The sequence below is a fragment of the Vicia villosa genome, linkage group LG4 (assembly GCF_029867415.1).
Source record: "Vicia villosa cultivar HV-30 ecotype Madison, WI linkage group LG4, Vvil1.0, whole genome shotgun sequence".
Taxonomy (NCBI): Eukaryota; Viridiplantae; Streptophyta; class Magnoliopsida; order Fabales; family Fabaceae; genus Vicia; species Vicia villosa.
In genome coordinates, this window is record NC_081183.1 from 165,442,104 (window position 1) to 165,463,812 (window position 21,709).

General features: G+C 36.5%; 2 protein-coding genes across 2 annotated transcripts; both read right to left on the reverse strand.

The window, feature by feature from the left end:
- Positions 1-16,727: 16,727 nt before the first annotated feature.
- LOC131598250 (uncharacterized) lies at positions 16,728-17,420 on the reverse strand. Its single transcript, XM_058870868.1, has 4 exons — positions 17,361-17,420; positions 17,219-17,281; positions 17,055-17,115; positions 16,728-16,962 (listed from the first exon to the last, which is right to left on the reverse strand). The coding sequence occupies exons 1-4, from the start codon at positions 17,418-17,420 to the stop codon at positions 16,814-16,816; spliced, it is 333 nt and encodes a 110-aa protein (XP_058726851.1). The 3' UTR covers positions 16,728-16,813.
- On the reverse strand, positions 17,412-19,027 carry LOC131600162 (uncharacterized). Its single transcript, XM_058872365.1, has 7 exons — positions 18,871-19,027; positions 18,695-18,784; positions 18,487-18,614; positions 18,074-18,407; positions 17,827-17,984; positions 17,616-17,736; positions 17,412-17,531 (listed from the first exon to the last, which is right to left on the reverse strand). Exons 4-7 carry the CDS (start codon positions 18,305-18,307, stop codon positions 17,439-17,441), a joined length of 606 nt encoding a protein of 201 aa, XP_058728348.1. The 5' UTR covers positions 18,308-18,407; positions 18,487-18,614; positions 18,695-18,784; positions 18,871-19,027; the 3' UTR covers positions 17,412-17,438.
- Positions 19,028-21,709: the final 2,682 nt, after the last annotated feature.

Genomic DNA, 21,709 nt, shown 5'->3' on the forward strand with positions numbered 1-21,709 from the left:
CTTTTATTTCTATTTCCATGTGGAACGATGATATTGCTGTGTAATCCTGACAACATCGTTGAAGGCTTTTGCAACACAGTTCATCGAAGATCAATTTCCCACAAATCATTTTTTTTTCAAAAGGCAATAATCTATTAAACGGAGAACCACAGTTCTCAAAAGGAAACAACATCAACAACAAAAGAGAACCAAAAAGAAAATTACAAACCAATTGAGACTTATGACTAGTCTAACGGATCCCTACAAAATTTGTAAAAGCCTCCTTACCTTTCCTAACCTTGGAAACCTTACTAAAACGCCGCCATTTTATAAAACTTCCCTTGAAAGTCCGCTCCCTATAATCCTTCAAACCGATCCATTCCGCAATATCTCTCCAAACCAAATCCACACCATTGCATAACAGTAAAACATGCTGCGCCGTTTCCACATAACCTTCGCAGAAAACACAATTAACATTCGGAGAAAAATTTATATCTCGATGAGCCAATTGATCTTTCGTCGGAATTTTGTTGATAAAACACCTCCATCTAAAAGCCTTGATCTTTATCGGAACATTCACCTTCCAAACTTTAGTAAAAGCTGAATGGTTTTGCTCAACCGGACCAAAAGGAATCTGCTTGCTACGAAGAGAATTATAGTTACTAGACATTGTAAAAATACCCCCTGCTCGTACTTCCAACCAATGCCATCGTGAGGATCCGGCGTGGGCTGCACAACACCGATTAAAAGCTCCAGCTGGCTGCTGTCAGCAGCAAAACCAGAACCATGAACAGCGCTGCCAGCCAGCCCAAGATTGCCCCAAATCCACCTCCCGTCCTTCCAACCACCCATGGCCGCAATCGACGCTTTTTGCAAAGAAGAGGCTACGAAGAGAGCAGGGAACAAGTCTTTCAAATAACCATTTCCCAGCCAATCCGAAAGCCAAAAGGCTATACCAAATCCATTGCCTAACCTGAAAAAACAGTTATGGTTAAAAAAATCAAGGCCCATGGGAGAGCCCAAAGCCAAAATATCCGCCCACCACGTCGAGGAAGCAATTTTTCCTTTGGTAGCATCTCCTCCGGTGGCAGCCTGAATTCTCAAATCACCGTATCTAGCTTTCAACACTCTATACCACAGAGAATTTGGTTGTTCAAATATCCTCCACTTCCATTTACAAAGAAGAGCGGAATTAAAATCATCAATCCTACGGCACCCCAATCCGCCAATTTCAATCGGTAAACATAAAGCCTCCCAAGACGCCCAATGAATGCACATTTTCTCCCTAATACCACCCCACAAAAAATTACTTTGAATTTTAGTTATCTCCTTTACCACTTTCTTTGGAGCCTTGTAAAAAGAGAGCGTAAATATAGCAAGGCTACTAAGAACCGGTTTCAAAAGAGTGAGCCGCCCTCCAAAGCTTAAGAGCCTCCCTTTCCAACTAACCAACCTCTTCCTAATATTACTCACCACAGGATCCCACGACCCGACTCTCGGAGGACTGCTACCAACCATGATACCAAGAAATTTGAAAACTCTTTCTTCCTTCCTACAAGCAAGAAAATTTGTGGCCAAGTCCATAAAACGCGGGTCAATGTTTAAACCAATTAGTTTACTCTTATGGAAATTGATGCCTAACCCCGAGACAAGTTTGAATCCCCTAACAACCGCTTTTATAGACCTCAAATGGCTCCAACTACAGTCGCCGACCAAAAGGGTGTCATCCGCAAATTGTAAGACATCAACAAAGCACTCCCTATTAAAAGCAAATCCCGCATAGCTCCCATTCTCCACTGCCTTGTTGATCAAACCTTTTAAACCTTCCGCTACTATGACAAAGAGAAAAGGAGATAAAGGATCTCCTTGTCTCAAACCTTTCTCCACCTTAAATTCTTTCGTAGTACTACCGTTAACCAAAACAGACATATGACTAGAGAAAATCATCGTTTTCATCCACTTTAACCAACGTTCCCGAAACCCATTGATATAAGCATGAATCTAAGAAAGGACCAATTCACCTTGTCATACGCTTTTTCGAAGTCTACTTTAAAGAGTAAGCAACTCTTCTTCTCCTTTGTCGCTAAATCCACCATCTCATTAGCTATTAAAACACCGTCTAAAAGTTGTCTCCCGGGAACAAAAGCATTTTGACTATCAGAGATAATCTTTCCCACCACCTTCTTTAATCTCCTCCCCATAACTTTGGAAATAATCTTATAAATACACCCAATCAAGCATATCGTTCTATAGTCATCTAACTTCAAAGGGTTATCTTGCTTGGATATCAAAGTCAAGAAAGATGACGTTATAGCTTTAGATAGTTCCGCGCCAACATGGAAGTCTTGAAGACAAGAAATCAAATCAACCTTTATAATGGGCCAACACCTCTTGAAAAACAAAAGAGAAAACCCATCCGGGCCGGGACTCTTCGATCCATCACAATTCCAAACCGCCTCTTTTATCTCCCATTCATCAAAAGGTAACTCTAAATTCCTCCTATCTTCCTCACCCAATTTCTTAAACAAAACTCCTTCTAAAGTAGGCCTAACCGTCTCAACCTCTTTGAACTTCCCCGCAAAATGATCTTCAACTTCCTCTTTCAAATCCTTGACCAAACTCAAGAGTCCCCTAGAAGAAGATAAGGGACCAATGTGTTTCCGATTGTTATTCCTCTTAAGGATAGAATGAAAAAACTTGGAATTAACATCTCCAGCATTCAACCGCTTCAACTTGGCCTTTTGGATTAACATGTTCTCCTTGATTTTAAGATTAACCCAAAACTTTTTGCTAGCCTTCCTCCTATCCTCCAACACCGACCCATTCATATCCTCCACTTCATCAAGATCATTCATCTCTTTAACTCCCTCTTCCATCTCTAACCCCACCTTGCCAAAAAAATTCTTGTTCCACCACTCAAGTTTCTTCTTCAAGATTCTCAACTTCTCTTTTAGCACGAAATCACCCCTCCCGTAAATGACTATCTCATTCCATTCCTTTTTCACAAATTTCATGAACTCCTTATGATGAAACCACTCATTGTTAAATTTGCACGGTTTCGGTCCCCAATCTTCCTTGTCCGCCACAATCCATATAGGGCAATGATCATAAATGTCTCTCTGCCCAATAAATTTCCCCACCATTCCCCACCTTTCAATAATGATGTTAGACACAATGAATCGATCTAGACGACTTCTAGCCATGCCATCTCCCCCATAACAACTATATCTTCTTCCTTTGCACGGAATGTCAATTAACCCACTATCTTCTATGAATCCTGAGAAATCCCTCCATTCAGACCTACTATCAGCTCCAGTCCTGCCCCTTCTTTCTCCCCCATTCCTAACAGCATTAAAATCACCACCTATTAACCATTCACCATCAGTATACTTGGACTTTAACTCAAGCAGATTCTTCCACAAAGATCTTTTTCCAGCTAAATGGCAAGCAGAATAAACATTGAAAACATAATACAGAAAACCCTTCCATCTTAGTTTAATACCTAAGAATCCAACTCCCCTAAAACTACACAGAACCTCCATATCAGCTTCCCTCCATAAAATCAGTAAACCCCCATACATACCAATAGAATCAAAAGTAGAGAAATTAATTACCTCCTTCCTCCAAAAGCTATTGGCCATCTGGATAGAACAATTTTGAAGTTTAGTCTCCTGTAACATGAAAATATCAGCTTTGCTCATACCAATTAAATGATTAATCCTCTTCCTCTTTGCCAAACTTCCCCCTCCCCTGATGTTTTACAATCCTACTATCATTGAAATCCATTGACAAAACCCTTCTTCCCTTCTGATGCTTCTTTGCTCGACTGCTCCAACTCCCTAATCTTCTGCTTGAAATCTCTGTTGGTCAGACAGGAAACGACTCCCAATTCCACGATGGATCTCCAAAGAAAATCAGACCCTCCATCTTTCAACGTTTCCAACAACCGTTTGTAGCATCTCATTATGTCTGAACCTCCTGACTCTTGTGCATACGAGAAAGATTCAACCCTCTCCTCTTCAATTGAATCCCCAACCCTCCTGAAATGATTATGAAAATCCGGTTTGCTACATTGGGCAATTGGATCAGAAGCTGAGTCCAAGTCCAAGACCATATTTTCACAATACCCCTTCTTGGGCCCAGAACCAGGAAACAACACAGGCCCATCTAAATCATTAATTTTTTTAAATTTATTCCTTTTAATAAATTTATCAAAATGGATTGGTTTAATGCCACCAGAATTTTTGACTTCCCCCGTTCCTGCCACCTGTCTACCTTTGGAATCCGGAACAAAAGACAATGGACTATTCACCGAAACACAATCCCTAGACCCTATATGTGGGTAGGATCTACCTGATGGAGACTTGAGCCCCTTTACATTCTGTAAATCCTCTTCCCCACCACTGTTGTCACAGATTATTTCTTGATAAAGGAGTATTTTATTAACTGCTACATCAAAAATTCCATCATGACTTTTCCTTCCACCATCGGATTTAGCCGCTCCTAACCTGCTATCCTCCAGATTTTGTCCTTGAGACCTATGACTTCCTCCAACCCTTTTATCAACTTCCAGACCATCAGACAACTCTATTCCACCCTGTGTTAAAAAATCTCCATCTTGATCAACCACCAAATCGGACCAATTATCCTCTGAGCTTGACTCCTCCGCCATAACTACCTTTTCTGATGCCCCTTCCTTAGAGATACGAAGCCGGCCGTAATTGTCCTCTCTACAGGTAAGCACGGAATCTTCACCATCTATCTTCCATCTAACATTCTCCCTTAGGACAAAACCCGAAGATACTCGGATTAGAATCCTCGCGATATCCATACACTTCTTATTAGTTGTGGTTTCATCAATACAAATGAATGTGCCCATGGAATTTTCCAGAGAGACAAAGAACTTTGAGCACCAAGCATGGCAAGGAACACCAAAGACCCTAATCCAAGTAACTCTTTCTGTATCAACATCATTCGACTTCCATGGCCTTATCTCCTTGAACCATTGTTTCCACCACAAAGAGCCCCCTCCTATCAGCTCCTCGATGAAACCGTCCTCTAGTTCTTCAAGCAAGCACAAAGTAGCCCCTAAAGGAGTTACTTTAATAGAGAACACTCCTTCCACCTCAAAATGTGTTTGAACATTATAAGCTGCTCCAGGAGTATGCATGGTGCCCACATACGCTTTAAGCATCCTTCTTCTATCCTCCTCATTCGAAACAAAACACCGGGTCTCCATGGATGAAGAACCAGCCTCTGCTACCCCCTTATTAACAGCTTCCGCAAAAGGCACTCCCTTCCTAAACCGACTAACATTCTCGAGACCTCTTTTGTGATCCAAATGCTCCACATTCCTCTCTGTGACCTGTTTTCCTTCTCTCCTGAAAACCCCACCCCCCATACCTCCATCATCTGTGTTTCTTCCAAATCTAGGAAGATTAGCATGAATCTTCTTACCATCCACCATGATATTGTCGAGCCTTACACCAAGCATCCTAGCATCATCCACATTGATCATTCTAGCGAAGCCGAACCGTTTTCCCAGTTTATTCCTCCTTGGTGAAATCACCACCTCCGTAACACCACCATAACAACCAAACAATCCAAACACATCAAAAGCTTTAAACCTATCAGGAATTTCATAGAAATACACCCACACCATTCCCTCTTGCAAACCAACTGACATGCTTCTACCCGCCGGATACACATCCCATCTCGAAACCAAGTTTCTAAAACCTTTCTTATGAACCCTCTTCCGATCCATGATCGAACAGTAACCAAGCCTCCAGGAAGAAAGCAAGAAAAAAAACAAGAATAAGCAAAGAAACCCTATGAGAGAGAAGAGAGCACTTTCTCTCTCATCTCTCTAAAAAATATAAAATTTATGATTCTATCCCACAAAGCATGTTGATTAATGAACATTTATTTTCTCTTTTTTTAAATTTGTATTATTTATGTGTAGATACAAAGTTATTTGGTTTCAATTTAGTTTTCTAAAATATTTTTTTAATGATACATAAAATATATTAATAAAGGAAAAAATTATGATACAATAAAAAATCACAAATAAAATGTGTAAAATAAGATATACGATAAAAATAGAGAGTTACATAACAAGGAGCAAAACCACGTAACAAGGCCAGTCATAAGCACGTGCAACAAAATCTAAAGTACAAGGCCCCATATTTTAAAGAGTCTCTTTTTTTTTTTTAAATGCAACCTTTTAATATTTGTTTATTTGAAATTTCTACAAAGTTAAACTAATTTGCTTATTACAAAAGAGAACAACTTTTGAGAGTATATAGTCAACAACTTTTATCACTCCATTATAAACTTAATTACGAAGAAAATAGAATTTTGGCACTATATGCTTGCTTCTCCCATGTACCTTTGGCAGGGCCGTCCCAAATAATTTGGAGGCCCTGTTCTATTTTTAAGTTAGGCATTCAATAGATAAAAACACAACAAATTTAAAAAAATCTTATTTTCTTTGAATTATTAATAAATTAAATATATACAGAAAAATGATATAGAAATATTGTGTTCAAATTTAACTTTTGATTAGTTTTTCACATTTCTCTCCTCTTGTCGTCATCGAAGTTTAGTTTTTTGCATTTCTCTATATAAGAAATTAGTTATATATAAAAAATAATTACCACAAACTATTATATAATATTTATCATAAGAATATTAATAATAAATTAATTAATCATATAATAAATCTTTAATTATTTAGTTACAATATTTTGTAAAGTGTCATTATTTAAAACAAAATTGGAAAAATCGAAAGAAAATAAAATTTAAAGACTATTGTAAGCTGGATAGGGTTAAAAATTTACTTTAGTAAAAAAAAATTAAAAAAATAAAAAAAAAGATTAACTTAAAAAAGAAAACGCTCTGGAGATTTGGGGGTTTAGGTCACCGGAATCCACATGTCCGGTAGAAATATCTAATTTGCGGTAAACTTTCTATGTTAGTCCCACTCCAGGCATTAGTATGTCCTTTTTCAAAAAAATCTTATCCCCTAGGTTGCGATAAGTATACAAAATATATATTTTCCATTCTTATCATGTTAGTCCCCTAGAAGTGACCAATTTGGTAAACTACTTGGTGCAAACACTTGGTAAGAACAATTTGGGGAACATTTGGTGCAAATACTTGGTGAGAACAATTTGGGGAACATTTGGTGCAAACTCTTGGTGAGAACAATTTAGGAAACATTTGGTGCAAACACTTGGTGAGAATAATTTGGGGAATATTTGGTGCAAACTCTTGGTGAAAATAATTTGGGGAACATTTGGTGCCAACTCTTGGTGAGAACAATTTGAAGAACATTTAGTTCAAACTCTTGGTGAGAACAATTTGGGGAACATTTGGTGCAAACATTTTGTGTGAATCATTCGGGGAACATTTTGTGTAAACATGTGGTGTGAACAACTTAGGGAACATTTGGTGCAAATATTTGATGAGAACGTTTACCAGTTAGCATAGGCATGATTATCTACAATCATTATACTATCTAATCTTGGTTAAATGTAAACTTTATCTATCCTCTAGACCGTGATAGATAAAGAATAGATTGGCGACTACTTGCTCTCTAGGATGTGGCAAGTCAGTTCTCCATCTTTCCTCAACTCTACTTGGATTAAAATCTAAATTAGAGTTGGAACCCGTTATTTCTTATTCTCTTGGTTGTGATAAGATATAAAGGAATCCATGATAGTTCACTGAGCAGCAGTGAGTTATCTGATCTGTGATACTTATCCTCTAGGTTGTAGTAAATACATAGTGACTACGATATAATATGTGGTGTCAGTCCCTAAACGACAACGAATTATCTAAAATTGTGTTATCTATCCTCTAGGTTGTGATAGGTATGATGTTTAGTTATATACAGACTTTGGTGGGGACATAAGACCTTATATTTCATGATTGATTTTTGATTAATTTTCCGGTAACCTTACCGATGTCAGTAGCCTTACTGAGTACACATTTCCAATCGCCTGATTGATGTTTTCCGGTAACCTTACCGATGCCAGTAACCTTACTGAGATATTCTTCCCAACCCCCTGATTGACGATTTCATGTAGCCTTACCGATAACAGTAACTTTACTGTTTGTTTGCATTCAATTGATTGGTGATTTCCGATAACCTTACTGATGTCAGTAGCCTTACTGAGTGCATATTTCCAATCGCCTGATTGATGATTTCCGGTAACCTTACGATGTCAGTAACCTTACTGAGTGCACATATCCAATCGCCTGATTGATGATTTCCAGTAATCCTACTGATGTTGGTGTAAAGTCCACTTCTCGTCTGGCATATCATTTTAAAAGCCCAGTTCCTGCCTGGCAAGCTATCAAAATCCAATTCTCGTTTGGTAGTCAGTTCTCGTCTGACTGTGATATCAAAATCCAATTCTCGTTTGGTAGTCAGTTCTCGTCTGACTGTTACATCAAAATCCAATTCTCGTTTGGTAGTCATAGTATAATTTATTTATGTGTTTGTTTGATAGTTTCTGGACAAAGGTTTATGAGGTTTTTGGAAGTTTATTTTGACTGTTTTTTGTGCTAAGTTGAAGTTGCTATAACTTAATTTCTTCCAAACGCATGGAAGTTTGTTGTAATGACTTTAAAACAATCTGCCCTACATGGTTTGTATAACTATGGGCTTTCCTTTTTTATGAAACTTGTTTTGTTGTGCATGTTTGAATTCGTTCACATTAAGTTTTGTTTGTGTTGATAGTACTACTACAACTTGTTTAAGGTTGTAGAATAAAAGCTTCACAAGAAATAATGCATTTTTAAAAATATAAATTTATGAAATTGCTTGTTGTCGACTGCGCCTCTATTCATCTGTTGCGCTTAATAGTTAGCACGTCGTTTTGGTTGTGGTTATAAAACGGAAAAATCTCGCAACATATTTTTTAACAGTTTGTTTTAAGTGCAACTATAATTAGTAAAGTATTACTCCGGAAATTTAGAAGAAAGAAATAAGTATTTTTAAAAATGATTTAAATAATCTATCAAACAATGGGTCGCAGCGGCAAACATATGTGATTCTAACTATTTTTTATTAACATATTATCATTTTAAAATAAGTATAGAAATAACTCTTTTTAGTTAAAAATATAAATTTATGAAAATGTTTCTCGTCGACTGCGGCTCCATTCATCTGTTGCGCTTAATAGTTAGCACGTGGTTTTGGTTGTTTATTTAAAACGCCAAACTTCGCAACATTTTTTTTAACAGTTATTTTTAAGTGCACATATAATTAGTCAAGTATTACTCCAGAAATCTACAATATAAAAGAATAATTTTTAAAAATGATTTAAAGAATCTATTCAACAATGGGTGGCACCGGCAAACATACCTAAGTCTAACTGTTTTTTATTAACTTATTATCATTTTAAATAAAAATTTTGTCAAACATATATTCAGTTAAACTTAAAAATAGTTATTAACTTATTATATTTTCAATAAAAAATTGAGTCAAACATATATTTATTTAAAGTTAAAAATGAATTATTTCTATGTTTAATCAATTTATTATTAATTGATTTGTATGTGAAAAAGTTAATGAGTCAAACATATATTGATTTAAACAAAAAAATAATTTATTTATCCTAAGTGGGCCTGTTCCGATCCACATTATTTATTTTTAAACGTGAAATTATTAAAAGGTTGACCCAATAGGCCCAAATAAAAAAGCCAAGGGATCAAGGATTGTCTACACTCAGACGAAATCCACGGCTAGTGTATACACACCAGTATTCTGTATTCATCAACATTCATCATTGAGGTAAAGAAAGTTCACTACGTTTCCACCCCTGGAAAAAAAAAACACCCCGAAAAAAAAAAGAAGCATGTCCTACGTCGAAGACAATGCTATTCTGGCACCTTGATTTGGTCGTATGCCCGTCGACGTGTATGATTTTCTCAGCGCCCCAGAAAACCGGATAAGAAATAGGGTTGTTGTGAGAACCGGTCACCGCGACTCGGCGTCAGGTCACAAAGTCACCGATGGTGTGTCCGGTTGTGGCACCGGTGACTTGGATAACGACATGCATCAAGAAAATGTCAACGAAGGCTGTGTAGAATCGTCGATGGCAGCAACTCGTAGGGGTTTCAAAAGGTCAGCGTCCCCTCCTACCGTGACAAAATCTGATGGCGAAAGGTAAACATTTACACCGCAATACCAGTGTTTGGTGTTAGTTTTTTGTTAGCATATGATTTAGGTAAGGTTCATTTTTGTCGGATAACAGGCTATCTCCATAAATCCCAACTCAGTGTACTATGTTTTGTATGGGTGTTATTCCTCATCATTTCTATTAAATCACAGGGTTTGTTGCCCCCAAATCAGTGGGCAACATTTAGCAAATAATCTCATCCATGTACAGGTTCGGGATTATTTCATAATGTATAGGGTGCAGGAAACTTTCAGCAGGTAGGGTTGCATGCATATAATTAGTAGTTTCATCCATGTAGTGGTTGATTGACAAAATTTCTGTGGTTTACTGAAACTATTGGTTATATGGACATATTCTGTAAATTAGTTTATCACACAAGAAACATAGTGACGTGCATATATACGTTGTAGTTGTGATGACGATATATGGGATGATAAGGAGGTCAAGGAAGAAGACCTTGGTTCAGCAGGTAGGGTCCTTGTTTGGAGGCGTCCCGTAAGGTCCCGCAGGGCTGCAGCAAGAAACGTCCTTGTAAGTATTCACTTTGACTCTTAACAAATGTCCCAGTGTGTGTAAAATAAAGTAGGAGAAAACACGTTATGAATTCGGACATGAAAACTCTATGTTAACATGTTATAGACAATATTAAATTGGTAAATGAGCATCAGAACTCCGAATAATTTAACACTTGGATACGTTTCACCACACAAATAGTAGAGTATCTGACAGCAGCACCAAATTGAGTAATTGTCAAATTCATCATATGTATTATATTTCTGTTTTAGAAATATAGACTACAGAATAATAGTTAGAGTATATGCTTATAATTCTGTATCTGATTAGCATGAACTAATTTTCCCAACATGCAGCAAATGCCTCAGAAGGTCGTGAAAGGGCATCTAACTGATGGGCACGAAACGATTGTGCTATTTGATTCAGACTGCGGCAGGGAGTACAACTGTGTGCTGCACCGGAACAACAGAAAAACATGCACTGAGCGGTTTATTTCCAAGGAATGGTACACGTTCGTAAGGGACCGGAAAATCAAAACGGGCGACAAAATCGGATTCAGTTTGAGGATTCCCGATACGGATAGGTTGATGGTTACGGTGAAACGTAAGAAGCTGTCAAAGTGAATGTGTCGGTGCATGGTGTGGTCAAACGTATAGATTGGTGTATGCACATTAGGAATTTGTATGTAGTTTTATTATTATGATAACCATTTTGCTAATTACCAACGTGAATGGGTGGCCTGTTATTTAGTGATTAGTTGACTCTATTGGTACCCATTCTGAACAAATGTTATTTTGTGGAGATGTAACTGTGAATGATGTAATTTTGTGGAGATGTATAATGTCCACTATGTAATCTACACTATTATTTTAACTTATGTGTAAAGATTGTGGTTATTATTCCAATGCTCATTCATATAATAATAGATTCATATAATATACAATACTATATAACAACAAAGTTACATATATGCTAACAAAAGGAAAGATTCCTTACCTTTCTCACGTGGGTGGCAGCAGAAATAATGCTGTGGGCCAAGGAAAAAATGGTAGGGCCAATAAAAGAACACTGTAGACATGTGAAGAATATATTCCTTTGCACATATAATGCCAAAAATAATTGAGTTAAGTTGTGGACCAACTCTGGCTAGAAGGACGAGCAGCATGTGACCCTTCTAAGACCATTTGAGCAATAAATAGAATGCTTCCCTGAAGTCCCATATTCCATATTGCAAATTAACAACTGATAACTCTTACTTGCATCGTTTCTCCCTCTCCATATTGCAGCATCCAGTTGTATACTGATATCGCATGCAAATGGGATGGAGTCCAAAAAGAGAGGGTAATTTGAAATAATTGTATTTCCCGCTAATGGTGTACTTCATATTTGAAATTTTCCATCAAAATTAAAAGATATTAATATTATATTAGGTTCAAAAAGCATAAAAAACTATTATTGTTGTCAATGAAATGCGACAGTGTCATACCCCAAAATTTGCCCACACATTTTCTCCTATTCAAATTCAAATCAAAACACAAAGCTTCAAGACACACTCTCCTAAGCAAAGATCAGAGAATTAGGGTTGGGTTTATTCAAAGGAAAATCAGTAAAATCAATGGCTCCAAGGCATCTTATATGGCTCAATATGTCTCACATCATCTGCAGGACAAGTATCAAGTCTCATCTCAAAAGATTGGGCACTCAATTGTTCAAAAAGTCAACAGTCGATTAAGTTGACCTAAAAAGTCAATTGTGATCAAAGCAAAGTCAAAACTCCTGATTTTTTGTCAAGATCCTCGTATCATTCACCATTTGATCAAGAATTGATCATGGTTCATCAAGGAAAGATAAAAAAATCAACAATTCAAAAAAGATTCTAAATTAGGGTTTTGCATAGGAAAAGTCAACTGAACTTTGACCAGCCATAACTCTCACATGGAACATCAAAATTTTTCCACCCAAAGCTTATTTTGAAGGAAATTTGATTCTCTACAAAATTGTGTCTCACATGCCAAGTCTAAAAATGCTTCATTTGAGAGATATGGACCGAAACATTATAGGTCCTTTTTCAAAGGTCAACAAAAAGTCATTTTTTTCAAAAGGACACACAAGGAGCATGGAAAATGATTTTGATATGAGACCAAAGACACTGGTTAGAGGACTCTCTAAGGTTTCTAAAAAGTCTTAGAACACTTCCATACCTCAAAAAATGAGAGAGATAGGCCTTGTCAAAGTTGAGCTATTTTGGAGGGAAAAATGTGAAATAATTTGGATATTTTTGCAAAGAGGCCCATGAGTTTAAGATCCAATCTTGCAAAACAAGTCATCTAGAAGTTCTAATCTTAAGGCCACGAAAATATGATGAATATTTGATTTTTATTTGAATTTTTTATTCATTTAAGTCATATATTTAATTAATATTGGAAGAAAAATTGAAAAGATTTATTTTCTCTTCAATTTCAATCACCATTTATCATCAAAATATCTCAATATTTATTCCAAATTCGTGCATAGGTTAAGTGTGTGGAAAAGATTGATATTGGCCATAATTAGTGATATTTTTCAATCAAATTTCTTCCAAATTGCAAATCAAAGATTCAACAAGATTTCTTTTGGTTTTGTTGACCTAAACCAATCCCTATAAGTACAAAAAACCATTCATATGCAAGGGTTCATGTTTTTTGCAGCCAGAGAATATCAAACCCGAGCCAAAAGTTTTAACAAAAAAATCAAGAGTCAAATTGGAATTCTAAGCCAATTCGAGCATTGCAATTGATCAAGATTTGTTCCTTGATCATCACTGAACAATTACAGACCATTATCGAGTCTCAAAACACCACCAATCATCTCCTATTTGCCAAGGTATGAGTTTCTGAAAATCCCTTCGATTTGCATCATATGAGCATCCACACTTGAAATCAATTGCATATTATTGTTTATCTTAGTGTGTGTATCGTTTCTGGATAACTTGGTACGTTATTATGCTGTTTCGAGCAAGAGGCCATGGTTAGGGTTCTTGTCTCGATTTGGGGTTTTTGTACATAGGTAAAATTAGGCTTTACCAATACCATGGTTAAGATCGCAAGCGTCAGACGAGTCTGATGGTGGTGGTGCGCCAAATTTATGTAATCATTTGATCATATTCGCTATTTTCTAGTTTTAGTATACAGGGCCTTTTATAGCGCACCAAGAAAAAAAGCGCTGTAAAATGTATTTTGCAGGTAGCCTCTTGAAGAAGATGACTGCGTGGCGCAGTCCGATTGGCTAGGTTTGAATGAGTTTGCGCGCGCAAGCACTTAACCCCCTGGGAGATCCGGCGCGTTAAGAAACACAACATACCATGCGCCCTCACCATCTCCATCGTCCCTCTCATCACGCTGCAGATCCAATGCGCCAGATCCTGCCAGTCCACCATGTTCTCACGCGCGCGTCCACACAGGATAAAAGTTAAGTATTTTCTAATTTTTTTTTATTTTTTATTATTTATTGCACAACCTTTTATTTTATTGATAATATACCTATATATATTGTTTTAAATCATTTTTTCCTTAATAATAATAAACTAAATATAATTTGTTATAAAAAAACTTTTTGTTATATAAATAATATATTTATATTTATTTTAATTTATTTTAATTACATATTTGTTTAGTTATATATTTATTTCATTACTTAAATATTTTCAAAATTCATATATATATATCATTTAATTCACAAAAATTCCTAAAAAATATATTTTACACTCGGTTTTATTTTTTATCTCGATTTAATTAATTAGGTCGCGAGACCAATAATTAATTAAATCGCTTGTATTTTCTTATTTTAATTCGTACCCTAATCAGGGTTTACGAAGATCATGCCCTACACTGAATGTTTTATTTATGCCTTTTTCAGGGTTACTCTTCAAATACCTTCCGACTACGCGCCCGATCAAGACTCAAAGTTAAGTATTTAATTTATCTTAAAGTTTATTTTATTTCCTTTTGATTTTAGGGTTCGCCCTTATATTTTCTGAACTGTGCATACACTCACTCCTTTCTATGCCTTGACTTTTTGCCTTTTCAGGGTTAGTCTCAAGACATCCTCCGTCCGCCAACCATGTCAGATCAAATTCGAAGCTAAGTGCCCATTTGCTTTATTTATTTTAAATTTCTTTATTCTTTATTTTTAGGGTTAATTCTGTTTGCCTCCGAACTGATAATGCACTCACCCTTCTGTTTATTCTTTCTTTTCCAATTTTCAGGGTTTGTCGATTGCCGAAGCCACGAGTATTGGTAATCCTAAACCTTAACCCTGACATTTTCTGCCTTTTATTTATTACTTATGGCAAACCCTATTGGGGGATCCGCTGGTTTCATTTTCCCCTTCCCCATATTGCTATTGTTATTGCTTTATGATAAGTTGCGTGGTTAGTAATTTAGGGAGTGTAACCTTGAATTGAATTAGCCTCACTAATTACAAGATAAATAACTGAATACAATCATGTGATTGGTGCACACACACACACTTTTGGGGTAACCTCTCTGTTGCCTGTTGCCTGTTGCCTTGTGTGTTTTTTGCAGAACAAGCCATGTCCCTCGAATACGAGGATACCTCAGCCATGCTGCCTCGATAAATAAAGGTCATGCGACCCTAATGATGCTGCCTTCGATACACTACATGACCTCGACCCTCGGAAGTTGCCTACGGAAAAGGCTGAGGTATCCTCCGGTTGCCTACGAATAAGGCTTGTTCCGGTCTTTCCCTTAGACTACCTGCCCCCCTATGGCATGGGTCAGTCTTTGGCGAACGACAACGCGATGACCCTTCAATCTCCAAATGAAAGGCTTCCTGCCCCTTATGGCCCGGATAGACCCTTTCACCCTGAAAGGCTAAAAGAGACCTATCATCTAAGTTTAAGGTAATTGCTTTAATTGCCTTGCTCTGGCTAAAACTGTTTTTTTCATATTCTTTCTCATAAACCTTCAAAAGGGCTACGCTTATTTACGAGCTAAAGTCCCTATTCTTTTTCTTCTACATTTCTGAAACAAAAAAGAGCAAAGCAATTAAGAGCCCATGGAAAACCATGGATGCAAAGGGTGCCTTACACCTTCCCTTTGCATAATTACCCCCCGAACTCAAATCTTTTTAAAAGGTGTTTTCCTGTTTCTTTTAGCCTTTCCATTTGGATAAAATAAAAGTCGGTGGCGACTCTTGCTCAACCGCACATTTCGATAAAAGTCAGTTCACCGTATTACAGACAGGTAGAAGCATAGGGTTAATATATATGTAGATGTGCAGTCTAGGAAAAAGTGTAAGGTAAGATGATTGGACAGGTAGAAGCATAGGCTGCCGGAACTATTACAGATAGCAAGTTTGGAAGAAAGTAAAAAAGCGGTTCCTGACACACAGAGCACGTGAGTTTGCATTGTTGGATTTCTATATGCATAAAAAGTAATCACAATTGATTGGAAGATTGAGCTGTAAAGGTGTTAAAAGCAATGTAAGCCTTATAGTTGTTACACAGGTGCAATAAAAAAAACGTATGTACGCATCACATACGCATATAATAAGCTTTGAGTTACCAAAGATTTGAAAGATATTAATATTATATTAGGTTCAAAAAGCATAAAAAAACTATTTTGTTATTGTCAATGAAATGGGACAGGTAAAAGCATAAGGTTAATATATATGTAGGACTGTTATTCGATAAAAAGCAATATAAGCCTTATAGTTGTCACACAGGTTCAATAAAAAAAACGTATCGGGAGAGTGAGTCAATATATAAGCCTTATAGTTGTTACACAGGTTCAGTAAAAAAAACGTATTGGGAGAGTGAGTTCGTAAGTTGTGGGACTGTTATTTGACAATAGGTTATTATTTTCAATTGGTGAAGGTATTAATTAAGTAAATACATGTTCATTGTAAAATATTAAAAATGAATACCAATGCTTAGCAATTAAGATAGAGTTTAAAGTGAGCCAAAATACAAATGGAACGTAGAGAAATAGACCGCCGTCACCAAAATCTAATGACATATCCAGTAGGATAGTTCTATGAAATAGGACTTGCATATAGCGGCACGCGACACAGTATCAAAAAAGTACATGCCAATACAAAACGGTGTTTCAAAACAAGATTACAACTACATTTTATTTCTCCAACTTGATGATCTTTTTAAGTTTTGTCGAAGAAAGTTCCCCATCACACACGGTCGTCGATTCGCTTAAGCCATCATGGTTTTGCCTTTTTGCGGTGGGTGTTTGCGGATCGGGATTATGTTTGGAGGTTATCTCTAGATCCCGAAGTCACATAATACAAAGAAACAATAATCAATTATGCATACGTCCACATGTGTTTTGAATAGCTGAATTTCGTATTAGGTGTATCATACCGTAAGAACGTCACAATCATCGGCAGCAGCAGTGTTAGCTTCATCGACGCTCTCTTTTATCTGCAACAAAAAAGAAACACATGTGGATGAATTATAATCATTCAAACCAATTGAGTTAAAAAATTCTGTAATGAAGTTATAATGTTCTTAGTCATTAGATGACCTGGACTGCCAGCTTTGTTCCGGAGGGTTCAGTACCAGACGGTTCAGAAACCGCGACGTTAGCCTTATAGAGAGAAATACAATTAGCATAAGAGGAGGAGGATGTAAAACAAACATGCTTTCTGTTATTGGTTAAGTGTTACCTGCCTAGGCTCCCAAGGAGCGCCAAATTGTTTAACAAACGGTTTGTCATCTATAAACATAATAACAGAGGAGCTGTCCTAACTAGGCTGCCATCTAACTCTTAAAGCCAGATCCAAGTCCAACATGGCATCAAGCTTTAAGGGAAAATCCAAAGGATCTGTAATACCAGCCTATAACAGAAAACGACCATGTTAAGGACAATACATTAACACAGTAGGTTTAATTCATATAAAAAGTTGGATATGATGAACAACCTGTATCATTGTGTCGCGCATTTGAGCAGCTGAAATACCTAAGATTTGTTGGCATTCCCTGTCCCAAAAAATAAATTTGTAGGACGTGTCAAGATGGAATCCTTCAACTTCAATCTTATACCTGTTGTTGGATAACAAATACATGTCAAAAAACCATAAAATCAGCCAGAGCTTTTATAGTTCAAATAAAAACGTACTAAAACATCCATACTTATATATTTCCGTCTCAGTCAAATGGTGATTATCACATTCGTATGGAGGTTTATCACCGCGTGCAGCTTTGGTGCATGCATGGCGGCACCGGTAGTACCATCCATAGGAAGAAGCAATGAGTTTCCTTGTCTTTGCAACAGTAGCACAGAAAGTGTCCTACAAGAACACATAAACATGAACGATAAAATATCACATGGTTCATAAATTTGTCCCAACTTTATAACTATCACAGTCAGCAAATATACCTCGCGCAGTTGTTTAAGCTGACTCAGAGGTAGAGCAACAACCTTATTAAGCAGCTTTTGAGTGTCACTCTGTCTAACATTCTCAGAATTCGAGCTGCGCGAGTATTGCTGAGAGTGTGAGCTAAGCTGGCTTGAAACGGTACGCAAAGCCTCCTTTGAGAAACTGGATGAGGATATAAGATAAAATATATTAGCAACCATCGCAAATAATGAATGGAACACCATAACTGACATGGAAGATACCCATTTACGAAGTCTTTAACAGAAGGCAAATCTGGATTGATCTGGAGTTTTGTAACATGGAATGTATTTGTAACGGATAGCGGGTATTGGCCTACATAAAAAATGAATGTGTTAAAAAATTGGCAAAACATCACAGACTCAAAAATAAAAAAAACAACTAAATATCATACCCTGTTCCTTAACTTTTGCATAGCTAAGCAAAATCACAGTTGGTCCAGAGGTTGTTGGATTTTCCTCGTGAAACTTGGAAAACTGTTTGGCATAGTCCTCCCAGAGGGTGCAGTTCATTGTGTTGTTGCTGGGAAGATGACAATATAATGGTTAGAATACATGACTTAGATATGTATAAAAAATCAGGAAATAGCATAGACGACATACGCTGCATCCCTGAGTACAAAATTGACCTGCATTTTTTCCCTCCACTTTGAGTTTGTTGATATCCAATAGCATCGATCACGCCAATAACGTCTAAGAGAATAAGAAAAATGATAAACATAAGACAATGAACAACATTATAAAAGTAAAAGTATAAAAGACACGACATGTAACATTACCGATCAACACATCCTTCTTAAACTTGCCGGTCATAATATCAGGGAAACTGGTGAAGGCGCGTTGCATGGGGGGTATGTCGTGTTTGTTGACATCATTCACAGAAGTTACTCCTGTGAACTTCACCAATAACTTGTGAGTGCTTGGTATAAAAACCAAGTTATTTGGCTGCACTACAAAGTTGGAGACAGTGTACGTGTTGTCCACCTCAAACTTGTCATTGTAAGCGGCCATGCACGTATTTGGAACAACTACATGAATGTCAGACCCCTGACAAATACAAAATAACCAAAACATGTTAAACATTCATAACACATGTACTGATGAACATAAAAAACCCGATGAAGATGGTACATATGGATAACAATTTTCTAACACATGAAACAACATATTCGGGTTTAATGTAAGAAAAATGAAGGTGGGGTTAACAAAAAGAAATGAACAAACATCTTTATCCAACCACAAACAGATTTGAAACAAATAACACAAACAATACCATATGTAAAAACAGAAAATAAACATGCTAGATGGAAAGCTTTTTGAACCAAAAATGGAAACCGTTAACAGTAGCGATCAAAACTTACCTCTTTGTCTTGAAAGATCATCTCAAAGTGCTCCTTGTTGTTGGAGACTACCTTCCATCTATGGACAACTCTAACCGCCACCTTCCACAGTTCCTTGGAGTCGTTGATGTCCACAACTTTCTCCATCGGTCGAGCCATGCTGAACAGAAGCTTAAAAAAAAGGAAAATGGAAAGATGAAGATGAATGGCAGTTTGGTGAGAAATGAGGAGGGAGGAAAGCGGAAGTAGAAGGTAATAGACAGACTAAGATTGGAGAGGCATAGGAAAGAGGAAGCTGCAATGATAATACAGGTTGAGTAAAGCAAACAGTAACTTTGGGTTTCCAAGAAAGATAAAAAACGAAACAGCTTTGGTTTTCTTGCAAGAAAGATGAGTTAGTGGAAGGTAGCATAGAAAGAGTAAGAATTGCAAAGACAACATCCACGTGGCTCAACATATAAGCAAAGGGGCATTCTGGTACTTTCCAGAACATCAAACTTTCTTATATTGTAGATATCAACGTAATGTTTCCTTTCATTTAGGATAATGCCATGTGTCAAGATATTGGTGGTCCTTATGGGATTTAATCATTTTGAATGGGTAATAGGGATCGACCGAGTATTGATAGATGTTATGCTATTTATTATTATTTTCTTTATTATTTCTTATAGATTAGTTTAGTTATTTATATTTATTGGTGGTAATTTTAAACTAGGTTTAAACTTTGATTAGCCCTTGGCCCAATTATACTTTTGGGCCAGATCCTTTTATTATTAGAACCCTATTATTTTACTACTTATGAACAAAATACACCTTCATGTGCGTTTTGGACCCCAAATATTCTTTTGGGCCAAATTCTTTCATTACTACACACTCTTATATTCCTACCCCTTAATAAAATGCACCTCTTTGAGTATATTTAAATAAATACTAAAAACTAATTATTCTTATAATTTTGTTACTTAATTATAATATATCTATTTCCCATAATTTTGAATAAATGACTAAAGCATTTTGATTAAAAATCTCTTGTTTAAATCGTAATACTTTAATTATTTATTAAAGGAATATTTAGGATAAACTTGCAGCAATATTTATAATGACTAAATAAATAATATGCTTTATGTTAATTAAATAAATACATATTTATAATAATCGGATAAGTAACTTATCTTATAATAATTGGGGCTAAAATTATATGATTACTAATTATTAGTTTATTCTTAAAGGTTATTATTAATCTTATTTATTTTCATAATTATACTATAAAAATAGCTAATTAACCAATCTCTTTTTCATACTAACACAATAGTTTAAATTTGATATTATTTTCCAGAAAAAATAGGATAGTGGATTTATTTTGAAAATCAAAATGAACTGCGTCTACGCTTACGACATTCTCAATTTTAGACAAAATTCAAGGGGATTTCTAAAATACTTTACAATCCATAAAAAATAAATAACCAACAACTTTGATGTGAACTACGATTACTCTGACTTCCTCATTGCACTAGAGAATACGTAGGCATAGGGTTTTGAAATCCTAGCGAGTATAATTATAAAAAACACTAACATTTGATTTAATTCTCTAAAAAATCATTTTTTTTATATAGGTAAATGTACGTTTACCGTATCTTAATTTTAAGTCTGTATAAAAACCTAAACCTAGAAGGGGTCCCCTTGAACACAAGGGAGACGAAGGGTGCCTAACACCTTCCCTCCATTTAACCGACTCACGAACGTAGAATCTCTGACCTTAGGGTAATCCGTTTAATTCCCTTCCTTTAGGATAAAATAAATGGTGGCGACTCTTTTTTCTTAAAATTTTAAGCCGGTTGCTACATCCGCTACTTCATGGACCTGACTACCATTCACCAGAGGAACTGGGGGTCAGCTATTCTGGTATACCTATACCAGAAGCTGAATGAAGCCTCCAACTGGAGGACCAGACAGTTGACTGGATCTGCCACACTCTTGACGACACGTTTCCTTTTAATTGTTACACATTTATTTATGGTTCATATTTATTTTTAATACATTATCGTGTTTGTGTTTCAGGGCTGGATCATCTCCTACTTCCTCCGCATCCACGACTTCGCCATTGATCTTGCGTACGATGACGCTTTTCCCAGGGCCGCCCGATACGTTCTCCAAAGGGGGTACAACACAGTGGGACCATATCATGGGTAACTCGACCGCACAGCTCACGATGACATTCGTTGGACGCTATTAAGGGACTACACCGTTGTTGTCCCATTTGACCGTATCGCGTTATACT